Source organism: Elephas maximus, chromosome 1 (genome assembly GCF_024166365.1).
Source record: "Elephas maximus indicus isolate mEleMax1 chromosome 1, mEleMax1 primary haplotype, whole genome shotgun sequence".
Classification (NCBI taxonomy): Eukaryota; Metazoa; Chordata; class Mammalia; order Proboscidea; family Elephantidae; genus Elephas; species Elephas maximus.
In genome coordinates, this window is record NC_064819.1 from 214,984,903 (window position 1) to 215,007,592 (window position 22,690).

General features: G+C 38.8%; 1 protein-coding gene across 10 annotated transcripts in view; it reads left to right on the forward strand.

The window, feature by feature from the left end:
• The window catches only part of UTRN (utrophin), a 610,574-nt gene that overhangs the window by 115,981 nt on the left and 471,903 nt on the right, over positions 1-22,690 (forward strand). For all 10 annotated transcript variants that reach the window (XM_049902936.1, XM_049902887.1, XM_049902897.1 and 7 more), the window contains one exon: positions 8,664-8,725. In XM_049902936.1, the coding sequence (XP_049758893.1) occupies positions 8,664-8,725 (62 nt within the window). The remainder of the gene's footprint in view (positions 1-8,663; positions 8,726-22,690) is intronic.

The following is a 22,690-nucleotide window of genomic DNA, read 5'->3' on the forward strand; positions in this document are numbered from 1 at the left end:
GTCAGATCACTGGAATGTTTTTTATGTTAAAAAAAATTTTTTTTTTCTGTTTCATTTGCATGAGTTTTCATACATCTAGAGAAATATTTTTATGAAGCAGTCACTCTTTCTTGAGATTTCTGTAGACAGTTTGCAGAACATAATAGGTGTTATTTAATAAGAATAAAATTAAAGTGAACCATCTAATTTTGTAGGAATTTTATAAATTTAGCCTTTTGTTAATTGCTAAAAAATTAGCTTTCTATTGGCTTTTCATGACAGACTTATCTGTGTGACTCGTCCAGCTTCTCCTAAATAACCCCTCTTTGTTCTGTGACATTTCCAGTAATTTTAAAAATCTTTCATTTGCAGGACAAAAATTCAAAATGAAATGTTTGTAAGGTTTACAGTTTTATTTTATAAATTGAGTCCTTGTTCTTTTGCATTGGCAGCACATATAATACGCTTGATATTTGAGTTGTTAAGTTTTTCCAAAAAATATTTCTAGAGAGAGGGTTTCAAGTAGTGCCAGATGTCTATCAGTCTTCTAGACAATCTTCCAGATGAAGTGTAGCAGCTGCAGAAAGTGAGAAGGAGGTAAACATGACCTTGTGTGTTCCTATTCATTGTTTAAAAACCTTGAGGAATGCATCAAGGGGAAAATAGGTACGGGATAAATAAACTGTAAAAGCACAAGTTCGTCAGGGATAAATGGTTTCATCTAACTTTGAAAGTGATTCTCCTGGGAATAAAGTAATCATTTTACAATATTGTGTGGATTAAATGCAGAAGAGCTGTCTCTGAACTCCAGGTACTTCAGGGTGGCATGCTGTTGAACTTGGACTATTTCAGAAAGTCTTCAGGATGTTGGAAAGTTTGGGAGTTTTGCTTGGTGATTTTTTTCGTTTTCAAAAGGCAGCCTTGAGAATGGGAGGGGTGTTAGATAAGGAGACATAAATTCTGATTTGATTTATGGCACCAACTAACTCTGTGCCCTGAGATAAGTCTTGGACATGTCCGGTCTCAATTTGTTAAGTGTGAGAGGAGGGGATGGGGTCGGTAACCCTTTAATGTACCTTCCTGCTCAAATGTTCTGTGATTCTATAGTAGTAAGGTGGGTAGTGTTGGTGGCTTAGATTGCTTCTTGGCTGGAACAAACCTACTCCTCCAACGATGAAAGTGATGTCAATTCTCAATGGGGCTGTGGATATTCTGGAACTTAAGGGCTCAGAATTACCATGAATTTTGGGGCAGAGTGGATGGTTCATGCTAGCAGAGCATACATTTGCTTAAAGAGGTGGTTTTTTAAAAAAAATCTATGTGTTCTTAAAATATTTAAAACCAAAAACCAAACCCACTGCCATCGAGTAGATTCTGACTCACAGCGACCCTATAGGACAGAGTAGAGCTGCCCAATAGAGTTTCCAAGGAGCTCTTGGTGGATTCGAACTGCCGACCTCTTGGTTAGCAGCCGTAGCACTTAACCACTACGCCACCAGGGTTTCCTTAAAATATTTATTGAGTATATATTTCTAATTCTGCACTTTTTTTTCCTTCTTAGAAGAGCAAACGTTTTCATGATTGAAATCTTTCTGAAGTTTGGATTATTTTAGAATTACTGTTTTGACATCGTGATATGCTACAGTAGTCCGCGTTTTCTTGTAGATACCCAATCATGTTTTATTAAGTATGCCTCTTTTTGTGTCTTTTCTGCTTTTGCATGAGTTACGACTTCTCGTGTCCTTCAAGATCTATTTTAAATGCCCTTTTCTCCAGGAGACTCCCTTTGCCGTCCTCTTTCTCTTTGTCAGTGCATTGAGCACAGACTCAGGGGCCAGGGAGCCCGGGTTGTGTTTGTGGTTCTGCAATGTCCTAGGTGGGTGATATTGGTGGGCCGTTAATTTGATTCTGCCTCTGGGCTGTTCCTTTCTCATCTGACAGTTGGAGTTCTTTTCTTCTTTCTTCTCACTTCATATCATCTCCTCTTAAAGTGACCAGCAACTTCTATCTCACTTTATACACAGAATGATGCAGAAATTAATTTGAAGTATAGGATTTTTGGGGGGGGGGGGTGGTAGTGATGGTAACAGCTTAAAAAAAAAAAGTAACGGCTTTATTGAGGTATAATTCTCGTACAGTTCACTCATTTAAAGTATACATTTCAGTGGTTTTTAGTGTATTGACAGTTATGCGACTATCACCACAATCAATTTTAAAACATTTTTATTCATCACATAGAAACTCCATACCCTTTAGCTGTTAGCTCCCATACACCATTGCTAAGCAACTACTAATCTATTTTATGTCTCTATAGATTTGCTGATTCTGGATATTTCATATAAATGGAATCATACGATATGTGATTTTTTGTGACTAGCTTCTTTCACTTAACATGTTTTCAAGGTTCATTCATGGTGTAGCACGTATCAGCACTTCAGTTCTTTTTATAAGCAAATAATATTCCATTGTATGGATATACCACATTTTATTTATCCATTCATCAGTTGATGGACATTTGGGTTGTTTCCATTTTTTGGCCATTATGGATAATGCTGCTATGAATATTTGTGAACAACTTTTTGTGTAGATGTGTTTCCTTTCTCTTGGGTATGTATCTAGGAGTGGAATTATTAGGCCAAATGGTACCTATGTTTAACTTTTTGAGAAACTGCCAGACTGTTTTCCAAAATGACTGTATCTTCATACATTTTCACAAACATTGTATGACCTTTTCAATTTTTCACACCTTTGACCATACTTTTTATCTGACTTTTTGATTATAGCATCCTAGTTGGTATAAAGCCGTATTTCATTGTAGTTTTGATTTGCATTTACTCAATGGCTAATTATGCTGAGCATCTTTTCATAATGCTTGTTGGCCATTTATATATCTTCTTTAAGGAAGTGTCTGCTAAGACCTTTTGACCATTTTAAAATTGAGTTATTTGTCTTCTTATTGTTGAGTTGTAAGGGTTCCTTGTACAGGTCAGGACCGAGTCCCTTATATGTATGATCTGCAAATATTTTTTCTCATTTTTGTGGGTTGACTTTTTACCTTCTTGATAGTGACCTTTAAAGCACGAAAGTTTTTAATTTCGATGAAGTCCAGTTTATTTTTTCTTTTCTTGCTTGTGTTTTTCATGTTGTATTTAGGAATCCTTTACCAAATGCAACATTAGGAAATACTACTCTTATATTTTCTTTTAAGAGTGTTATAGTTTTGGCCCTTACACTTTCATCTATTTTGAGTTAACCTCTGTATATGGTGTGAGGTAAGAGCCCAACTTTATTCTCATGCACATGGATATCAAGGTGTCCCAGTACCATTTGTGGAAAGACTATTCTTTCCACATTGAATGTTCTTGGTGCCCTATCGAAAATCAATAGACCATAGATAAATGGGTTTATTTCTGGACTCTCAATTCTGTTCCATTGATCTTTTTATCTATCATTATGTCAGTACCTCATTATCTTGATTAATATTGCTTTGTAGTACATTTTGAAATACACGTAATTGTGAGTCCTCCACTTTTTAAGGTTGTTTTAGCTATTTTCATTCCCTTGAGTTTACATGTGAATTTTAGGATCAGTTTGTGAATTTCTACAAAGAAGCCAGTTGGGATTCCCATAGGGATTATGTTCAGTCATTTTGGGAAGTATTGTCATTTTAATAATGTTAGGTCTTCCAGTCCATGAGCGTTTGTTTACTTTCCATTTCTTTTTATCCTTTTTAATTTTTTGAACAATGCTTTGTAGTTCCAGAGTATAAATATTGCACCTCTTTTGTTAAATTTACTCCTATTTTATTCTTTTTGTTACTGTCATAAATGGAATTTTCTTAACATCATTTCAGATTATTCATTGGAAGTGTATAGAAATTGAGTTGATTTTTATATATCGACTTTGTATCCTAGAGCCTTGCTGAAATTTTCTAATTTGTTCTAATAGTTTTTCAAGGATTCCTTAGAATTTTTTAGATACAAGAATGTGTCATCTGCAAATACAGAGTTTAATTTTCCTTTCCAATCTGGATGCCTTTTATTTCATTGTCTTGCTTAAGTGCATTTTTAAGCATTAAAGCTTAAATATACTTCAAAGTATAAGAGCTACAAACTTATGAAAATATTATTTGAAATGTTCATTATCCAAATTTCCTGAATACTTAGGTAGTTTTGACAATTTTGAAAAGTACATTTTAAGTTTTTTTTAGGTCCTCTGAGGGTGGCAGTCTTTGACTGAAACAAACTCTGGGATGGCTTAAGAGCAGCCCCTCTCTTTTTGGCTCTATTCTTTTATAATATTTTCTATATTATTGTGTTAATATTTATGTATTTTCGTATGATGTTTCAATAATACTGTTTGAATAGATGAGGTGGTGTTGTTCATTGACCGAAAAATTGGGTATGAGGAAACAAGAGAGGAGAATGATGTAAATAAGGCTTAGTAGTAGTTTTATTTGGGGGGTGATGCATGTACCCACCGTTCCTGGGGAAAAAGAGGTGAGTACATTCTGAATTACTTTCATTGCTTCTGAAATAATCTCTTTTGCCGATGAAAAACTGGCTTTCTAGGTTGTGTTGGATTTTTTGTTTGTGGAAGAGGCTTTAATAAAGTCGACCCAAGTTTTAAATCATCCAACAAGACATTTCTTTCTTGGCTTAAAGTCTAGGAACTTCTTTTTCTGAATAGCTGTATTTTATGGAACTGATATTAGCTTAGTGCCAGCCAGTTGGACACTCTTAAATTGCTTCAGAAGCTGTAGTAGAGGATAATGCTTTCTCTCTAATAGTAGAGTTTTAATGGTAGTCTGCATGCTCCTAAAACGTGTGTGTTTTCATAGAGGAAAAAAAGATCCCTAATTTCTTTGCCACATTTCGCCTTGAGGATTTAAGTTGAGATTTGTTGGTAAGTTCTGCTAAAAGAATTCTTGATATGTTTGTGAGCTAGTCAAGTGGAAATGTTTCAAATCACTTTCCTTGAAGATTTATTGAGCAGTTTGATGTTTCTTGCTTCGCTCCTCTTATCTACCACAGAAATAAAATTCCAGGCTTGGCAGCATTGAAGGCTCGTGGATATGTGTGAGCATGTCAGAAGCATTTTAAGAAGAGCAAGATATTTAGAGGAAGAATTTGGAAAATGAGCCTTAAGGGATTTAACATATTTTTCTTCTCCTAATTCAGTCCCGTGCTCGTCCCCCTAATGGAGAAAGGTCATTAGCGGCTAAGATCTGCTAAGCTAGCAAGGCTTCAAGAAACTGAATGATTTTCTAAAATCCAAATCTAAAGGAGACACTTGTTTAAATTTAGAAAACTGAGTGAATAAGTTTAGAGAAGGTGGGCTTATGGTGTAATTATACTCACTTACTTAATATATACGTAAATAATCTAGTAATCTGTAAATCTGTGTTTGTATGTATATATCTTTGTTGTGGAGAAACTAAAATGACTAATTGGCTTGCTCATGGAAATTTGAAATTATTTTAGACTGGTTGAAGTTCTGTATACGTGTGTAAAAGGCCCGTGCTTTAGCAGGGTAGTATGTTAGAGTTTTAGTTGTCTTCCTACCATTTTGCTAGTGCGTTCACCTCCCTGATGGAGATAGCTGGACTAAGGTTGTTTATTTTAATGATGGCTTGAGGGCAGTGCAACACCAGTAAGTGTTCCAAAATTTGTTGCATTTTTAATCTCATAATTGAAAAACCTCTGGGTAATTCCTTTTCTTTTGCTGAATTCCTGTCTGGTAGAAAATAAGACGTGTGTGTGTGTCTGAAAAAAAGGGAAACTTGAACTAAGGTCTTACTGAAATACGAACCCATTTTTTTCTCTGTGGTTGTATCAGGAAAATGAATACAGAGCAGTGTTTATACATCTTGGAGTTTTTTTTTTTTTTTTTTTATCTTGGAGTATTTTTAAAACATTTGGATGTAGACACCTTATCTTTTGCAAGCAAATACTTTATTTCACATCAGTGACTTCGACTCCTATTCAGACTTTAATTTAACCCAAAGATTAAACACTGTTGTACAAACATTAGCTTATTAAGTTTCATAAACATCTGAGTATGGGGTGGAAATCTATTTTTAAAATTTGATTTTATTGTGTATTTGATAAAATTGAAAAACCTTGTTTACGATTTGATAGGTGACAGGCACTCATGTCCTTGTCCCTTCTATCTGGAGAGGAACCCGGATAGTATTATTTTAATATGTTTATGAAAATAGGTGAGTTTAAAGCTCTGAAAAGAGGTTAAGAGAGAATAACGTGTAATGATATTTCTCTTAGAATTTTCCCCATATTTATGGTCAAAAATTCTTAAATTGTATGAATGCTATAAAGTAAGAGAATGACTTTTACATTTTTTTTTGTTAATAGGGTTAGAAAATAAATATGGTAAAGTTTACAAGAATAAGTTGTAGATTTATTTAAAGGAAGTGGGAAAATTATTGGATATTCCAAGTGTCCCAAACCGTGATAAAAAGATAGCTAATACTAAATTCCTTTTGGTAAGTCTGTGTAGCGCCCTCTGCAGGTCCACATGTGCAGCAACCTTATATTATATGTTACTAGATTTGTCCCTCTTGGGTATCATGGCCAAGGCTAGGACATTCAGGGTGTATAATTAAGTCCTCTTGGTTAATAAAAGACTTGCGTGTGGCATTGATTGGAAGGCCTGAAATAGGGGCTGATGCTGTTTACATTGCCCTTTCTGGAGGGAAGGTCACCTTTCAGCACAATCCACATCAAGAAGTTTCTTAGAGAGTGTTTTTTCACTCCTTCTGTGACTTGGAGTCAGTCTCCAGTTACCTTTATGGATCTGTAAAAGTGCACTCTTTACCGGAGCTGCTGCAACGTTTATTCCACGAATGACCTTTTCATTACAGACTCTCCTTCCAGAGGGGAGTAAGGCCCAGAGATACCACAAATTTTATGAAGTAGTGGGCAGACTTCTCATTATGTTATTAGAGATTAGTGAGGAGGTTTGGCCCCCCTCTGTTATTTTGCAGTTATGACGTGGGGGCAACCTGGAAGTATGGATGGTGGTGGAGCTTTCAGAACTACGTAGAGATTGTTAACGCGCTGCTTTGTAGGCTTTCAGCTAACAAGGACTGTTTTGCTAGTTTTAGTAGAGAATTGAGGAGTGACAAAGAGGGTATGATTGGAAAGTTTTCTTCCCTTTATAGCTATCCGTAATCTGCTGTTGTGTTCTGTACGAACAGAAAGGGTGACATATGTATATATTTATCTGCCTTGTTTACTACACTTAAAACAATAATTTAACAATAACAAGGGTTAAATATCATCTCTTTGCCAAGCCAAGTGTCATTTATACTCACTAATCCTCACATAACCCTTCAAAAACAAAAAAAACCCTTCAAGCTAGGTATTATTTATGCCCATTATACAGATGAGAGCTACGAGGCTAAGATGTGGTACAGTGGCTATTTTGAGATCACACAGTAAGTGGATTTGGATGCAGTAGTCTTTGGATCTAAAGCCCTTTGCTCTTTTTATTACACAGCATGGCCTCCTCATATCTACTAATAGATTGTTCTGTCTTCAAGAAATTTTTTAAAGGTCACTTTTCATTTGTCATGGCTTAGAAAATAAATTTGTAATCTAAACCAGTGTTGATTTTTCTCAACCCTGCTTTCTGTCTTTGTAGAATATATAGATGGTTTTTATAGCTTGAGATTATAAAATTCTTCAGCAGGGAGGGATTATACAATAAGCAAGGTAAGCAATGGTGTAATTGTGCTTGTTTACTAATCTGTAGTGCACAATTTCACCTGTTTTTATAGTTCATGATTTCACATGGGTTTCACCACATCTGTGATGTGATAAAAACAGGTGAAGTTGTGCACTACAGATAAATTAAGTAAACACAGTTAAGCCCGTGTGTACCTTGCTTACTGTAAGCCGATGCGTACCGTGCTTACTGGTTAACGTGCCCCTGAATGCTTGTCGTGTCATTCTTACTACAAAATGGGCTGCAGAATTAACTATAAACCTTATACTACTTTCTGTTCTTTGTGAAAAGGAGGCAAGTCATGAATTCCTTAGTTTTTGTTGGCTCACTTCAATATGTTTCGAATATGCTAAAATTTTTATCAAGCTGAAAATCTCAAAACCACAAAATGCCACAAAAAGTGTGATGTGTAATATTTACAAAGTAAGGTCAGATTAAAAAAAAAATTTTTTTTTTTTAAGGTCAGATTAAAAATAAACCAAACCTGCTGCCATCGAGTTGATTTCGACTCATAGTGACTCTGTAGGACAGAGTAGAACTGCCCTATAGGGTTTCCAAGGAGCTGCTGGTGGATTCAAACTGCTGACCTTTTGGTTAGCAGCCGATCAAATAACCGCTGTGCCACCAGGGCGTCAATGTCCTATTGCCATCCCACAAACCTGGGGGTAGTGGCTGGCGGCAATATGCTGGTGCTTAGGTGGAAGGAGCCAGTTCCCTTGGGAAAGGTGCCTGAGCCTCCCTCGGCTCTAGCCGTGAGCAGGCTCCAGAAAGGGAGAACTCTTTAGCCATCATGCTTTTCATTAGCTGTGGCTCATTGTGCCTCACGAGCTGTGCTAATAGGACTATTTTAAACACCCAGGATGGAGATAATCTTATTTAATGTCTTTACTAACGGTACAGACTCTCATACTCTTCTCTCTCCTTTTGCCTCCCTACAGATGAACACAATGACGTACAGAAGAAAACCTTTACCAAATGGATAAATGCTCGATTTTCAAAGGTAACCAAGACTTTCAAAATCCTTAAAATGACTCAGATGCCTCATTCTGACTCTTGGAGCTCGAGTGGAAGTGCAGCAAATTTTCCCCATGGAATGTTACCTAACGGAAATCTTACGAGTATGCAGATACATTTTATGCTTCGTCTATTTCCATATTTAAACGGAAATCCTGGTGTTCATGTGATGCTCTTTATTTTGACCTGACATTCTCCAGTTACCTAAACTAATGGTTTGCTGGTTTTGACTCCGTGAATCCCGCGTTTTAGGAAACAAATAAATATCAGTTGGAAAATTTTCTTTGTGTTCACTTCGTTAACAAAGATCACAATTTAATTTTGCCTAGTCAGAACCAAATTACTATCATTCAGGCAGCCTTTCTACCCTGTGAAAAAATATTTAGGGCATTTCGTTCTTGTGGATGTGGCCAGTAATCCCTACTTGCCCTGTGATTTCTTTTTGTGTGTATTTCCTCATTTCCACCCCGCTAAACCTGTTCTTTCTGAGCATGTCTAACCATTTGACCGTAACCAACATTTTGACTGATAATTTTTTTTAGTGGTAGAGGATGCTAAAGAGAGAAATTAGCAGTGCTGTTTTCAGACTTGTTCCAATATGACTATCCATTGGTTATGGTTATCGAAGTTGGAATTTTACCTACTAACATAGGGTCGGGAAGGCACTTTTCAGGTTAATGGTTATAAACCAACTGCTGTCAAGTCAGTTCTGACTCATGGTGACCCCATGTATGTCAGTGTAGGAATGTGCTCCATACAGTTTTCAGTGGCTGATTTTTCGGAAGTAGATCACTAGGTCTTTCTTCTAAGGAACCTCATGGTAGATTTGAACTTCCGACCTTTTGGATAGTAGCCATGCTTGTTAATCATTTGCACTACCCAGGACTTCCTGTATTATAGCAAGATGAAAAAATAGAGGTTTCTCAGAGAAACACCCTGGTGGTCTTTTAAATAGTATGAAAGCCATTTTAATTAAGAGTTATTTTTCAAAATTTTCTATGTGAGATGGGTGCAAAGGTCAGAAAAATATACCTAGTATTTCTTTGAGGAAAAGAATAAAGCAGTTTTAGGATAGCTCTGAGTAATAGCACCGGTTAAAAATTGCTCTGATTCCAGTATTTATAGTTGATTATTTGATTGTAGTGTTTTCTTAGTTTTTGCCACATTTTTGCTGAAGGCTATTTAATCTAGCTTCTAAGAGTATAAGGAATATGAATACTGACTGACAGAAGAGTTACAAGTGTAGATAGTATTAGGGTCAGTGTGAGTCAGAATCAACTCGATGGTAATGGCTTTGTTTTTGTGGTTTCTCCTGATTGGTGGTATATTTAAGATTGTTCCAAAGCAGATAAAGGGCTTTTTTGAAGAAATTTTAATTTGTTCTTTTCTGGAGGCACAGGTAGCATCAGCATTTTAGACTTGACATTATTCAGAGCGTTTATTCATCTGCATTTGACCATATTTTAGGCAACATAGTTTCAGCACCTGGGGGATTGTGGGTATGAGGTGCTTTATCCCGGTGGCCTCAGAAGTACTCATATGTATAAGATTATCCATCCCAGTTGTTCTCTAGGGAAACAGGACCAGTGAGATACACACACACACGCACACGCATACGTACATATAGGTATTTCATGAGTTTGGCTCATGAGATTGTGCAGGCTGGCAAGTCTAAAATGTATAGGTCAGGTGGCAGGCAGGAGACTCCTGCAGGCTTGGGTCCCAAGATCTATAGGTCCGGGGACGGAAAGAGTGTAGAGTGCAGACAGAGTGCTAGTTCTGCCAGAACATCTATTTATAGTGCATAAGCAGAACACACCCTAATGAAACACCCTCTTCAAATGCCTGATTGAGTGCATTGCATTACATAATATTATGGCAGGTGATTACATTACAGAACAGCAACTAGACTAGTGTTTGGCCAAACCATTGGGGCCCATAGCCTAGCCAAATTGACATGTAAAATTAACTGTTATATGGGATAACACGGTTGCTCTCTAGATAGAACAAGTTAAGCATACTTAGTTTTTAGCAGCCTAATTTGGTCACTGGGAAGGATCATCTTTGAACTGATACTGAAGATCAATTTGAAAGTAGTCTTGGTAAACCTAAGTTAGGGGCCGTTTGAAACTGGGTGAGTTACTTTTGTACCTGATGGTGAAAACAGAGAGAAATAGACACCACAGAAGGTTATGGAGAGGATGTGTGTAGAAGAAGAGAGATGACAATTGAGAAAGAGTAACTGTAAACATTTAACCTTATCAGTATTGCCATGAATTTGGTTCAGATAAGATATTACCTTGATAGCACATTCTAGACTGTAGAACTGGAGCATCACCTGGTAGAGCTGCTTTGTTTCCGGATCTAGAACTGTTACTGAAACATTCAAGGTTAGTAGCAGAGCTCACCTTGAACCTGGTACTGCTGCTTACTCGGAAGTACACATTTGCTTTGAGCTTTAAAAATACCCTCCCTGGAATTGTCCCATGACAGTTCTCAGTGTCTGTTGATCATTTGGGTCATGTACCTGAATTCTTTCAAAAAATTTCTCAGTAGTTATGGTGGGCATTTAATCTTTAAACCTGAAATCAAAAATATCCTCTAAAGTATTTTTAAACCAAACAATACCCGTTGCCATTGAGTCGCTTCTGACTCATAGCGACCCTGTAAGACAGGGCAGAACTGCCCTGTAGGTTTCCAAGGCTGTAATGTTTATGGAAGCAGACTGCCACATCCTTCTACTGCAGAGCGGCTGGTGGATTTGAACTGCTGACTTTGCAGTTAGCAGCTGAGTGCTTAACCACTGAGTCACCAGGATTAATTAACCAAACAATGTTGTTTTTAGGTGCTGTAGAGTTGGTTCTGACTCATCAAACCAAACAAACCCGTTGCTGTTGAGTTGATTCTGACTCATAGCGACCCTATAGGACAGAGTAGAACTGCCCCATAGAGTTTCCAAGGAGCACCTGGCGGATTTGAACTGCCAACCTTTAGGTTAGCAGCTGTAGCACTTAACCACTATGCCACCAGGGTTAGTGACCCCTATATAGCAGAACAAAATCAGTCTAGTCTTGCACCATCCTCACAATTGTTGCTACGTTTGAGCCCATTTTTGCAGCCACTGTTTAGTCTGTCTGGTTGAGGGTCTTCCTCTTTTTCTCTGACCCTCTACTTTACCAAGCATGATGTCCTCCAGGGACTGGCTCCTCCTGATAACATGTCCAAAGTAAGTGAGATGAGGTCTTGCCATCCTTGCTTCTCACTAGCATTCTGATTATCCATCTAGTTGTGTTCATGTGAAATCTGTACATAGACCAACAGGCAGTCTTTCGAACAGAACAACAGAATACTGTGTGGTTTAAAATCAGGAAGGGTGTGTGTCAGGGTTGTATCCTTTCACCACCTGTACGCTGAGCACATAATCCAAGAAGCTGGACTATATGAAGAAGGACGTGGCCTCAGGATTGGAGGAAGGCGCCTTAACAACCTGTGATATGCAGTGACACAATCTTGCTTGCTGGAAGTGAAGAGGACTCGAAGCATTTACTGATGAAGATCAAAGACCACAGCCTTCAGTATGGATTACACCTCAACATAAAGAAAACAAAAATCTTCACAACTGGACCAATGAGCAACATCATGATAAACGGAGAAAAGATTGAAGTTGTCAAGGATTTCATTTTATTTGGATCCACATTCAATGCCCATGGAAGCAGCAGTCAAGAAATCAAAAGACTCATTGCCTTGGGCAAATCTGCTGCAAAGGACCTCTTTAAAGTATTGAAGAGCAAAGATGTCACCTTGGAGACTAAGGTGCGCCTGACACAAGGCATGGTATTTTCAATCGCATTATATGCTTGTGAAAGCTGGACAGTGAATAAGGAAGACAGAAGAAGAATCGACACCTTTGAATTGTGGTGTTGGCGGAGAATATTGAATATACCATGGACTGCCAAAAGAACGAACAAACCTCTTAGAAGAAGTACTGCATCTTACATACTTTGAACATGTTGTCAGCAGGGATCAATCAGTCCCTGGAGAAGGACCTCATGCTTGGCAGAGTACAGGGTCATCAGAAAAGAGGAGGAGCCCCAATGAGGTAGATTGACACAGTGGCTGCAACAATGAGCTCAAGCATAACAACGATTGTAAGGATGGCTCAGGACCGGGCAGTGTTTCATTCTGTTGGGCATAGGGCCGCTATGAGTTGGAACTGACTCGACGGCACCTAACAACAACAACAACAACTCAATCCATGACACATGCGAAAGCTGGCCAATTAGTAAGGAAGACTGAAGAAGAATTTATGCATTTGAATTACGGTGTTGGTGCAGAATATTGAATATACGATGGACTGCCAGAAGAATGAACAAATCTGTCTTAGAAGAAACAAACAGTATTTTACCTTAATTGATAAAGAATGTCTGTCTTGAACATTGTGCCCTTTAGCCTGTATGGGATCAAATTGACAACAGTAACTTGAAAGGTTAAATAGGAAGCTTAGGAGACAGTGAGTTTATGTTAAAGCTGAGGAACAATTCGGAAAAGGAGGGTAACAATGGCTGCATAACTTGAAGAATGTAATCAGTGTCACTGAGTTGTATGTATAGAAATAGTTGAATTAGTATATATTCTGTGCCACCCTGGTTAATCCGTTTGGCTGCTACTCTAAAGGTCGAGGATTCAAACCTACCAGCTGCTGCATGGGAGAAAGATATGGCAGTCTGCCTGTAAAGACTACAACCTAAGAAACCCTATGGGGCAGGTTGACTCCGTCCCATAGGGTTGCTATGATTTGTAATAGACTCCATGGCGATGGTTTAGAGCAAATTTATCTAAGAAACGATGAGTGTTTGGATATTATGAGACAGAAGACCCTTGCAGTGGTACTAAACTATGTCTTTAGTCTTTGTCTTTGCTCTGTCCTAAGTCAGGCTGCTTCCACAGTGGTGATAGATATGGAAAGAAAACTAATACAGATCTAGACTGGGAGGTTTCCATGAGCTGGGGAAAGGCTTGTATTTATACATGGTATCACTTATTATTCGCTGGACAACTTTGTATTCCTAGGCTAGCACAAGAGAGGAATAGGTCCTGTTGAAGATAATGAATTTTGTTTTGTTTTCTTTTTTATCCGTATCCTTTGGTATAATTGTGGTTGAGTTTAGAATATAATTAGCTGTGGGTCCAATTCTTCCCTGCCATGTGGGCTCCTTTATAGAGAAATCCAAAAAGGCACTGATAGCATCTTTTGTCATTTAGGAATTTTAAATAGACACTTCCCTGGGCATTTTCCTTTTGGCCCCTGTCCCTACCCTAATTCTCAGTGAAACACCAAATCTTGTTGATTCCAGCACACGCACACGCACACGCACACGCACACACACACACACACACACAGAGTCAAGATTGTCCTGACACCTCCTTTTTCCGAGGCACTATTATGTGTGTTAGGAAAAATTGCAAGACATTAAAATGAGCAATAAGGGATTAGTGGGTATCTTATCTCGCTCAGTCATCCTGGTTATCTCTGTATTTCATTATCTTTAAGCTACTTAAAAAAAAAAAACACTAAAGAAGAAAACAAAATCAGTTGCTGTTGAATTGACTGATTCATGGCGACCCCGTGTGTATCAGAGTAGAACTGGGCTCCACAGGATTTTCAGGGGCTTCTTTTTTGGAAGTAGGTTGCCGGGCCTTTCTTCCAGGTACCTCTGCATGGACTCAAACTTGGAACCTTTTGGTAGCAGATGAGCAAGTTAACTGTTTGCGCCACCCAGGGATTCCCAACTCTGTAAACTGTGGAAAACTGATAATAATGCCCATGATTCTTATTTAAGAATATGCAAATTTGTTGAAGTGCAATTGATTATTGCCTCTTGGATAGACCAGTTTTTCCATTTATAGTAAATTTATTTCATCTTTCCTTTATTGCATATAAATTACTGGTTCTTTGAATTCTCCTTTGAACTCTTTGTAACACCTTACTGGTTCCCTTGTTACTTAATGAATTAAAGTCTTTGACAATGTTGATTTTATCTTTGTATGAGAGTCGTGGTTTCTTTTTTGAAAATTATCCTTTAAGCCGTGGACCGCTATAATAATCTGTCAACTAGTTCCTCCTTTCCATGCTGCTTTCTCTGTCCCATTTTCCATTTGCTACAGAGTAGCTGGAGTGATACTAAAATGTAAGCCTGAATCTCTCTCTTCTGTAAAATCTTTTCATTTGCTGCCCACAGTTCTTCCTTGTCTTTTAAGGCTCTAAGTAGTCGCTCCCCTATCCCCACTCCCAGTGTCATCTTCCTTTACTCTCCTTCATTCTGCTCTAGCCACACCGTTCTTGCCCCCATACCTATGGGCCTTCCTGTGGCCTTCACATAGGCTCCTCTCTCCATCTGCTCTTGGCCAACTCCTACTCTTCCTTCTTGTCTTAGCTAAATGTCACCTCCTCAAAGATGCCTTTTCTGAACCCCCGGACTGGGGTTGGTATGTTCTGTACTCCCAAAGCGTTATCCTTTGAAGCACTTCCCATAAATGTAAATTTAAATAATTGCATCTGAAAATGCTTGTCTGTCTCCTCCCTAGACTGTGGTAAGTCCTGGGTGCAGGGAGTATCTATTTTGTTCACTGACACAGCTTCAGGCATTGAGTAGGCACTCACTGAATATTTATAGGATTAGTAAGTAACAGAATGACGGTGACCCAGACATTCATTTAATAGACCTACTATTATATCTCAATAAATCAGTCAGAGATGGTTGTGTTGGAAAGAGATAGGAGTGGAGTGTGGAACTGAGTGGAAAATGACATAAATTATATTCCTTAATGGATATGAGTATTATACGTCTGTGTTTTTGCTGCCTTTATTCAGTTAAAGAAACAGACAAATCCAGCTACGCAAATTTTTCCTATTTGCCTGGTTTCTTGGAGTTGTACTGGAAAGGTTGTTAAATAACCGTTTGGGTTTAAAGGCATATTTAAAGATACAATTCTCTTAACTCCCAGAAACAGGTTCTTCACATAGGATCGCCTACTGCCAACAGAGTGAAGAAAAATAAGATATAAAATATTTAAAATTGGCCCAATTAATTCCTTGATAAGAGATTTGTTAAAGAGCTTCAAAATATTGAACAATATGGGTTTAAAGTCATGTTGCAATAGCAGCCGCTATAAATACATTCTCTTTTTGTTGCAAATCCTTATTAATATTTCATAGAATACACAATGGTTTGGAGCTTGAGTATCCTGAAAAGGCACCCAGTGTAGAATAACTTAGGGTGTTGGAGTTTGAAAAGTTATGAAGAGCTCAGAAGACAGTGGCTATCTAAAGGAGCTAAGAGTTAAGCAATTAAACGCTTATTCCTTACTTTATGACCTCAGGCAAATGATTAGCAAGTTTTTTGAGGTCACTTGGTTTTCATTCCTTTGACCATAAAACACCCATGATTATAATTACCTGCCTCGTATTGCTAAGGAATATTGAGGTATTATTGTGAAGCATTAGAGGAGATTATAATTGCGTAAAAGCCCACTGCCGTCGAGTCGACTCTGACTCATAGCGACCCTATAGGACAGAGTAGAAGTGCCCGGTAGAGCTTCCAAGGAGCGCCTGGTGGATTCGAACTGCCGACCTTTTGGTTAGCAGCCGTAGCACTTAACCACTATGCTACCAGGGTTTCCTATAATTGCTTAAGGATGCTAAATAAAAGCCTACCATGTACCCTTAACGCGTGGTATCCCTGGTCTGTGCTGTAGATACATATATATTAAAACAGAAATGGAGACAAGCATTGGCTCATTAAGCTGACTTTATCCCACCGTCTGGTATGTAACACTGGAGTCTTTTCTTCCCTCTAATCCTAGCTCCTCTGGTTTGCTAGTGGGTTCATCTCCTGGGAGAGGCAGGGAAGGCCTCCCTGCTTCACTGTTGGGAAATTTATTCTGACTTCTAGCTTACATTTTCTTTGGCTGACTTTCAGAGCTGCTCTTCTGGCAGAGCTGAGAACGTACAAATTGCAGCAGCCCTTTTATCAGTTTGGTGAGGCGATTCTCAAAAGAGGCTTAACAAATAACGGTTAGGTAGAGGATATGCAGACTGAAAGATGGTGAACTTTAGTTTGGACAAACTTCTGTTTTTTAATTTTTCTCAGACAAAAATGTGCCAAGTTTTGAAATAAATTACAGTTCCAAACTTGCAATTTAATTTGACAGTAAGTAAAAGTGGAAATTTGTGAAGTGTTTTTTGTGGGTTTCAATTTGAAGAACTATGGGTATTCAAATGTGTTCTTTTCAGAGAGTGGAATATTGCTTTTTTTTAGAAAAAAATTTTTAGTAATGTTTTATTGAGTTTTTGGCAAAAGTTTACACAACGAGTTAGCTTCCCATTTGAGAATTTCCCCAGAAATTGTTCAGTGACATTACATTTATCGCAGTGTGTCAACATTCTCTTTGTGTTCTGGTTGTTCCATTTCTAGTACTGTAGCTTCCCTGGCTCCTTCTCATCTTTGCTTATCAATAATTGTTGACCTTTTGGTCTCATACAGATGGCGCCAATCTTCCGGGTAATATCCTTGTTTTGTGTGCCGTTCTGCTGTTTCTCTAAGCGGTGACCTCGGGCATATGCTTGGCTCTTGGTTTAAAGAGTGTCTCAGGGTCACAGTCTCAGGGAGTCCTCTGTTCTCTACTGTTCCGGTTGGGACGTTGTTTTTAATGACCTATTGCTTTCTACCTTTTTCACATTGGAAGTTGATGACCACAAAAATAAGAGTGGGGGAAAGTTGTAAAGGAGGCTTATAAAGGGAGTGGAAAAAAATCAGCCCGAACACTTTACCCACCTGTAGATGTTCAGTCCTCTTTTTAGCATTGTTTGAGGGCACTCCTGTGCAGGCTTTCTTGCACGATGGTAAATAGCATTTATACTAGAGGTTTGACCTTTGAGAGTTACACGTTTGGTCTATTATTGATTTACTTTCATGAATATGTGTAACTTTGTGCAGTGCACCTAATTTAGAAACCATAACCATTCATGTGGCTTCTTAATAAGACTTTTCTGTTTGTCTATTCACTAGTACCCCTAAAAAGCAAACAATAAAAAGCAAATATATCAGCACTCCATCAGCACTCCATAATCCTGAACACCAGCTTCTAGATATGTTTTGGGTATACTTAAGTGAGCTTGTTTTTTGTCCAATCAATTTAATTGTTTTTTTTTTTTTTTTTTGGAGTTTGATCCCAAACATTATACTTGCAAAATTAATTTTTATCTGATTACTGTGGTTAAAGAAAAAAAATATAGTTTAATTAATATTTTATATTGTGTGCTGTGTACATGTCGAGTACTTGATAAATGATTTTGATTGCACCTTGTAGTATTTGTAATTGTTAAACAAACTTGGTAGCATATGCTGAGATTAATGAGTAATCGATGAAATCAAGTTTGGGACTGATTGGCTGAGAGGAAATGACATTTCATGTTTCACCAAGAAAGTGGTGAGCAGAGCAGCCCAGAGGTGGGCTTCGATGGTGCAGGGATGAGCAGGGCTAAGCCAGTGTGGGCCAGTGAGACATATAAAGAAAGAATGGCTGGAGGGGTGATGGTTTTTGGGGAAAGAAGCTCTTTCTTTTCAAAGAGAGCCATGAGATGCTGGACTTGGCAGCCATCTGCCAACCATGAGAGGAGCCAGACTTGGGGTGAAGCTGACAATGTTATTTTTGTTGTTATCATCTGTTGGGGAAATAAAAACTCCTGCCAACCAAAAGATCCCACCATATGAATATGAATTCATAGAAAACGTGATTTATCAATGAGTATGCATATCATATTACATGCATGTAGGCAGCCAGTGAAAGAATACAGGTCTGAGCAGAATTTCACACAAGTGTATACATTAAAGTGGAAGAACAATAAAAACCTCGTATCTCCTTGAGAGACAAGTGGATGTACCTTGTGATAGTCTCCTCTGTACCTCCTGGGAGAGTCCAGAGTTGATTTCGGAGGTATGCAGTCTACCTTTCATTATAAACCTGGAGAGCAGTTTATTTAATTTCCGACCAAAAAGTTAGTCCTATTATGTTTTTCTGGGGGCATTGGTGGTTCAGTGGTGGAATTCTCTCTTTCCCCGGAGGGACCTGAGTTTGATTCTTGGCCAGTACACCTCCAACTGCAGCCACCCCCAGTCTGTCAGCTTGTTCTATGATACCGAATATGTTCCAGTGTTGCTGAGGGAGTAGAAAGAAAGGCTAGATCATCTTTTGAAAATCAACCAATAAAAACCCTACAGGATCTCCATGACTTGGGGCCAACAATGACAACAACATTATGTTTTTGAGGAGACACACTAAGGAGAAGGAAGGGATAGGGAATCCGACTTGCCTTTATCAAACAAAGAAAAGTTCATTTTATTTACTCTTGCTTCATCATTATCGGCATCAACCCCTCATCCCACCCCAAGGCACTTCTCTTCTGGAAGCCTAACTTTCGAAGACCTAAGTTCTTCAGACTTTTCCATGACTTTGCCAGTGGTGCACGTGCGGAATGAGATGCGTTGCTTAAGTCTGCTGGCAAACCTTGCCCAGTATGCACGTAAAAAACCAAACTGATTGCCATTGAGTGGACTCATACAAAACTGGGTTTATTCAGCCTGCAGACTAGGCCTGGTTATTTGTTTGCAGGGCATGCAAGGGGCTCTACCTCTGGCCACCAGGTATCTGTCCTTATCACCTTAGTCAGTATCAGCACTACATTAGTTACTTCAAGGTAAAATTCTCTGTCCTTTTGACTTGTTATTCAGTGAAAGATATTATTTTGTTTAGCGGGTATTTTATCATCTCCTGTGCTTTTTAAGGTGGATGCACATTCCTTGATTTGATTCCATGGGAACACTGAGTAAATCATTGCTGCGCAGTGGCACTCCCGGAGCCATGTTAACTACCAGACCATCCTTCTCTCACTTTCTTCTCCTCTTATTTTTCCTTGCCTCCTTCCAAGCAAGCTTCTAAGTGGAATCTCTTTCAGTTCCTAGGAACTTGTGCTGACCACTGTGAATTCTTAGAGACTCTGCATTCACTCATTCTTAAGTGACTGGAGCGCATCTTGCTGGTTTTTCTTTGTGGCAGTGTTTAAGGACCTGGTGGCACCGTGGTTAAGTGCTTAGCTGCTAACCAGGAGGTCGGCAGTTCGAATTCACCAGCTGCTCCACAGCAGACGTTCTCTCTCTGTGTGTATGTTATTGTATGTGTATCTTATATATGGAAACACTGGTGGCATAGTGGTTAAGAGCTATGGTTGCTAACCAGAAGGTCAGATCTACCAGGTGTTCCTTGGAAACCCCATGGGGCAGTTCTACCCTGTCCTGAAGGGTCACTATGAGTTTGGTGTTTGGTTTATCTTATATATACAGATGCTGTAAATAGTGGGAATGGTAACTGAATTGAATACTCAGCCTCAAAGCCTGTTTTTTGAAAATAGATCAGGTAGGAATGAATGAATGAATTACAAAATAGAATAATCGAATGGCGTCAGAGGGCTCAAATTTATTATATATTTGTAAGATCTGACCATCACATGTTAGTGGTGAACGCATTTAAAAACTGTTACTTTTTCACTCTTCTTCTTACTATATGCAATTATAACTTGATTACTTATAATGGGCTCAGGTAAGTCCTAAGTGCATTATAGGACAGATTTTGTGTCTGTACTATATCTGTTACTTTGTACACATGTGGTAGAGGTGAGATAGCTCCTGAGTCCCCCTGAGCATACTCACCATGTTTTGTCGATACTGGTTTTGTTTACCTCTGCTTAGATGCTTAGTACCTTGAAGACAAAGGCTTCATTGTCGTCTTTGACTTCTAGGTGCCAGCACAGTACAGGATGCAGAGTGGCCCTGCTCTATCTTCTGAATAGAAGTCAGACGTTCCATTTCTACCCTGGGTTCCTTGGTTCGTCACTATCTCTTACTCGTTTGAGAACTCCAAACTGTACTTCCTAAATTTTACTTTCTTATTCAAACTGTTACAATTTTTTCCCTCCTATTACTACTACTGGTGCTAGAAAACATGGCCTATGATGGCAATAATTGTGATTTGAGAGTGCAGTATTTAGGTTAGAGAGGAGGGCTGGGACCAGATCTGGAAGCATCTTTTAGTTAGCGGTTTGAGTGTATTTGACTATAACAGGAGTCCATCAGGTTAATGCAGGGTAATGACGTGTGATCTGCATTTTAAGATTGGAGAACGTGTCATGGATTGAATTAAGCCCCCCTAAAATGTGTGTCAACTTGGCTAGGCCATGATTGCCAGTATCGCGTGGTTGTCCACCATTTTGTGATCTGAGGTGATTATCCTATGTGTTGTAAATCCTAACTTCGATGATGTTAATGAAGTAGGATTAGAGGTGCTTAAGTTAACGAGACAGGACTCAATCTGCAGGATTAGGCTGTATTTTCAGTTCATCTCTTTTGAGATATAAAAAAGAGAACCAAGAAGAGAGGAGAGGGACCTCACCACCCAGAAAGAAGTGCCAGGAACAGCACCCATCCTTTGGACCTGGGATCTCTTTGCCGAGAAGCTCCTAGACCAGGGGAAGTTTAATGACGAGGGCCTTTCCCCAGAGCCAACAGAGAGAGAAAACCTTCTTCTAGAGCTGGCACCCTGAATTCAGACTTATAGTTTTCTAAACTGTGAGAGAATAAATTTCTGTTTGTTAAAGTCATCCACTTGTGATATTTTTGTTATAGCAGCACTAGATAACTAAGGATGATTCTGTCTCCCATGCCGAAGCAAACAGATCAGTTAAACTGGTGCTGGAATTAAGGCAAGAAATGATAGTGGCTAGGGCTAGAATGGGAGCAATGAAGATCTTGAGAAGTAATACTCTGGAATGTGCTTTTGAAGCTACAGGTGACAGGGCTCGTTGTTAGGTTACAAGTAAGGCATGAGTGAAAGGGAAACAATCAGGTATGACTCCTTTGTTTTTGTCTGAGCGACTGTAACGACTCCGCAGTTATCGTTGTTGCTGTCCAGTCGGCTTTGACTCCTGGCAACCTTATGTGTATCAGAATGAAACGTTGTCCAGACCTGCACCATCTTCATGTATGTTTGAGTCCATTGCTGTGGCTATTGTGTCAATCCATCTCATTGAGGGTTTCCCGCATTTTCTCTGACCTTCTACTTTACCAGCCATAGTGTCCTTTTCTAGCAATTAGTTTTTCCTGATGACATGTCTAAAGTAAGCGAGTCACAGTCTCACTATCCTTGCTTCTAAGGAGCATTCTGGCTGTATTTCTTCCAAGACTAATTTGTTTGTTTTTTTGGCAGGCCACGGTATATTTAATATTCTTTATCAACACCATGCTGCAGCCTACACCTCAACCTAAAGAAAACAAAAATTCTAACATTTGGACCAGTAAGCAACATCATGATAAATGGAGAAAAGATTGAAATTGTCAAGGATTTAGTTTTGCTTAGATCCATAATCAGTGCCCATGGAATCGGCAGTCAAGAAATCAGGTGAAGTATTGCCTTGGGCAAATCTGCTGCAAAAGACCTCTTTAAAGTATTAAAAAGCAAAGATGTCACTTTGCGGACTAATGTGTCCCTGACCCAAGCCATTGTATTTTCAGCGGCCTCAGATGCATGCAAAAGCTGGACAATGAATCAGGAAAACCAAAGAATTGATACCTTTGAATTATGGTGTTGGCAAAGAATATTGAATATACCATGGACTGCTAGAAGAATGAACAAACCTGCCTTGGAAGAAGGGCAGCCAGATAGAAGTGAAGATGGTGAGACTTCATCTCACATACTTTGGACATGTTATCAGGAGGGACCAGTCCCTGGAGAAGGATGCTATGCTTGTTAAAGTAGAGGGTTAGTGAAAAAGAGGAAGAGCCTCAATGAGATGGATTAACACAGTGGCTGCAACAATGGGTTCAAACATAGCAGTGATTGT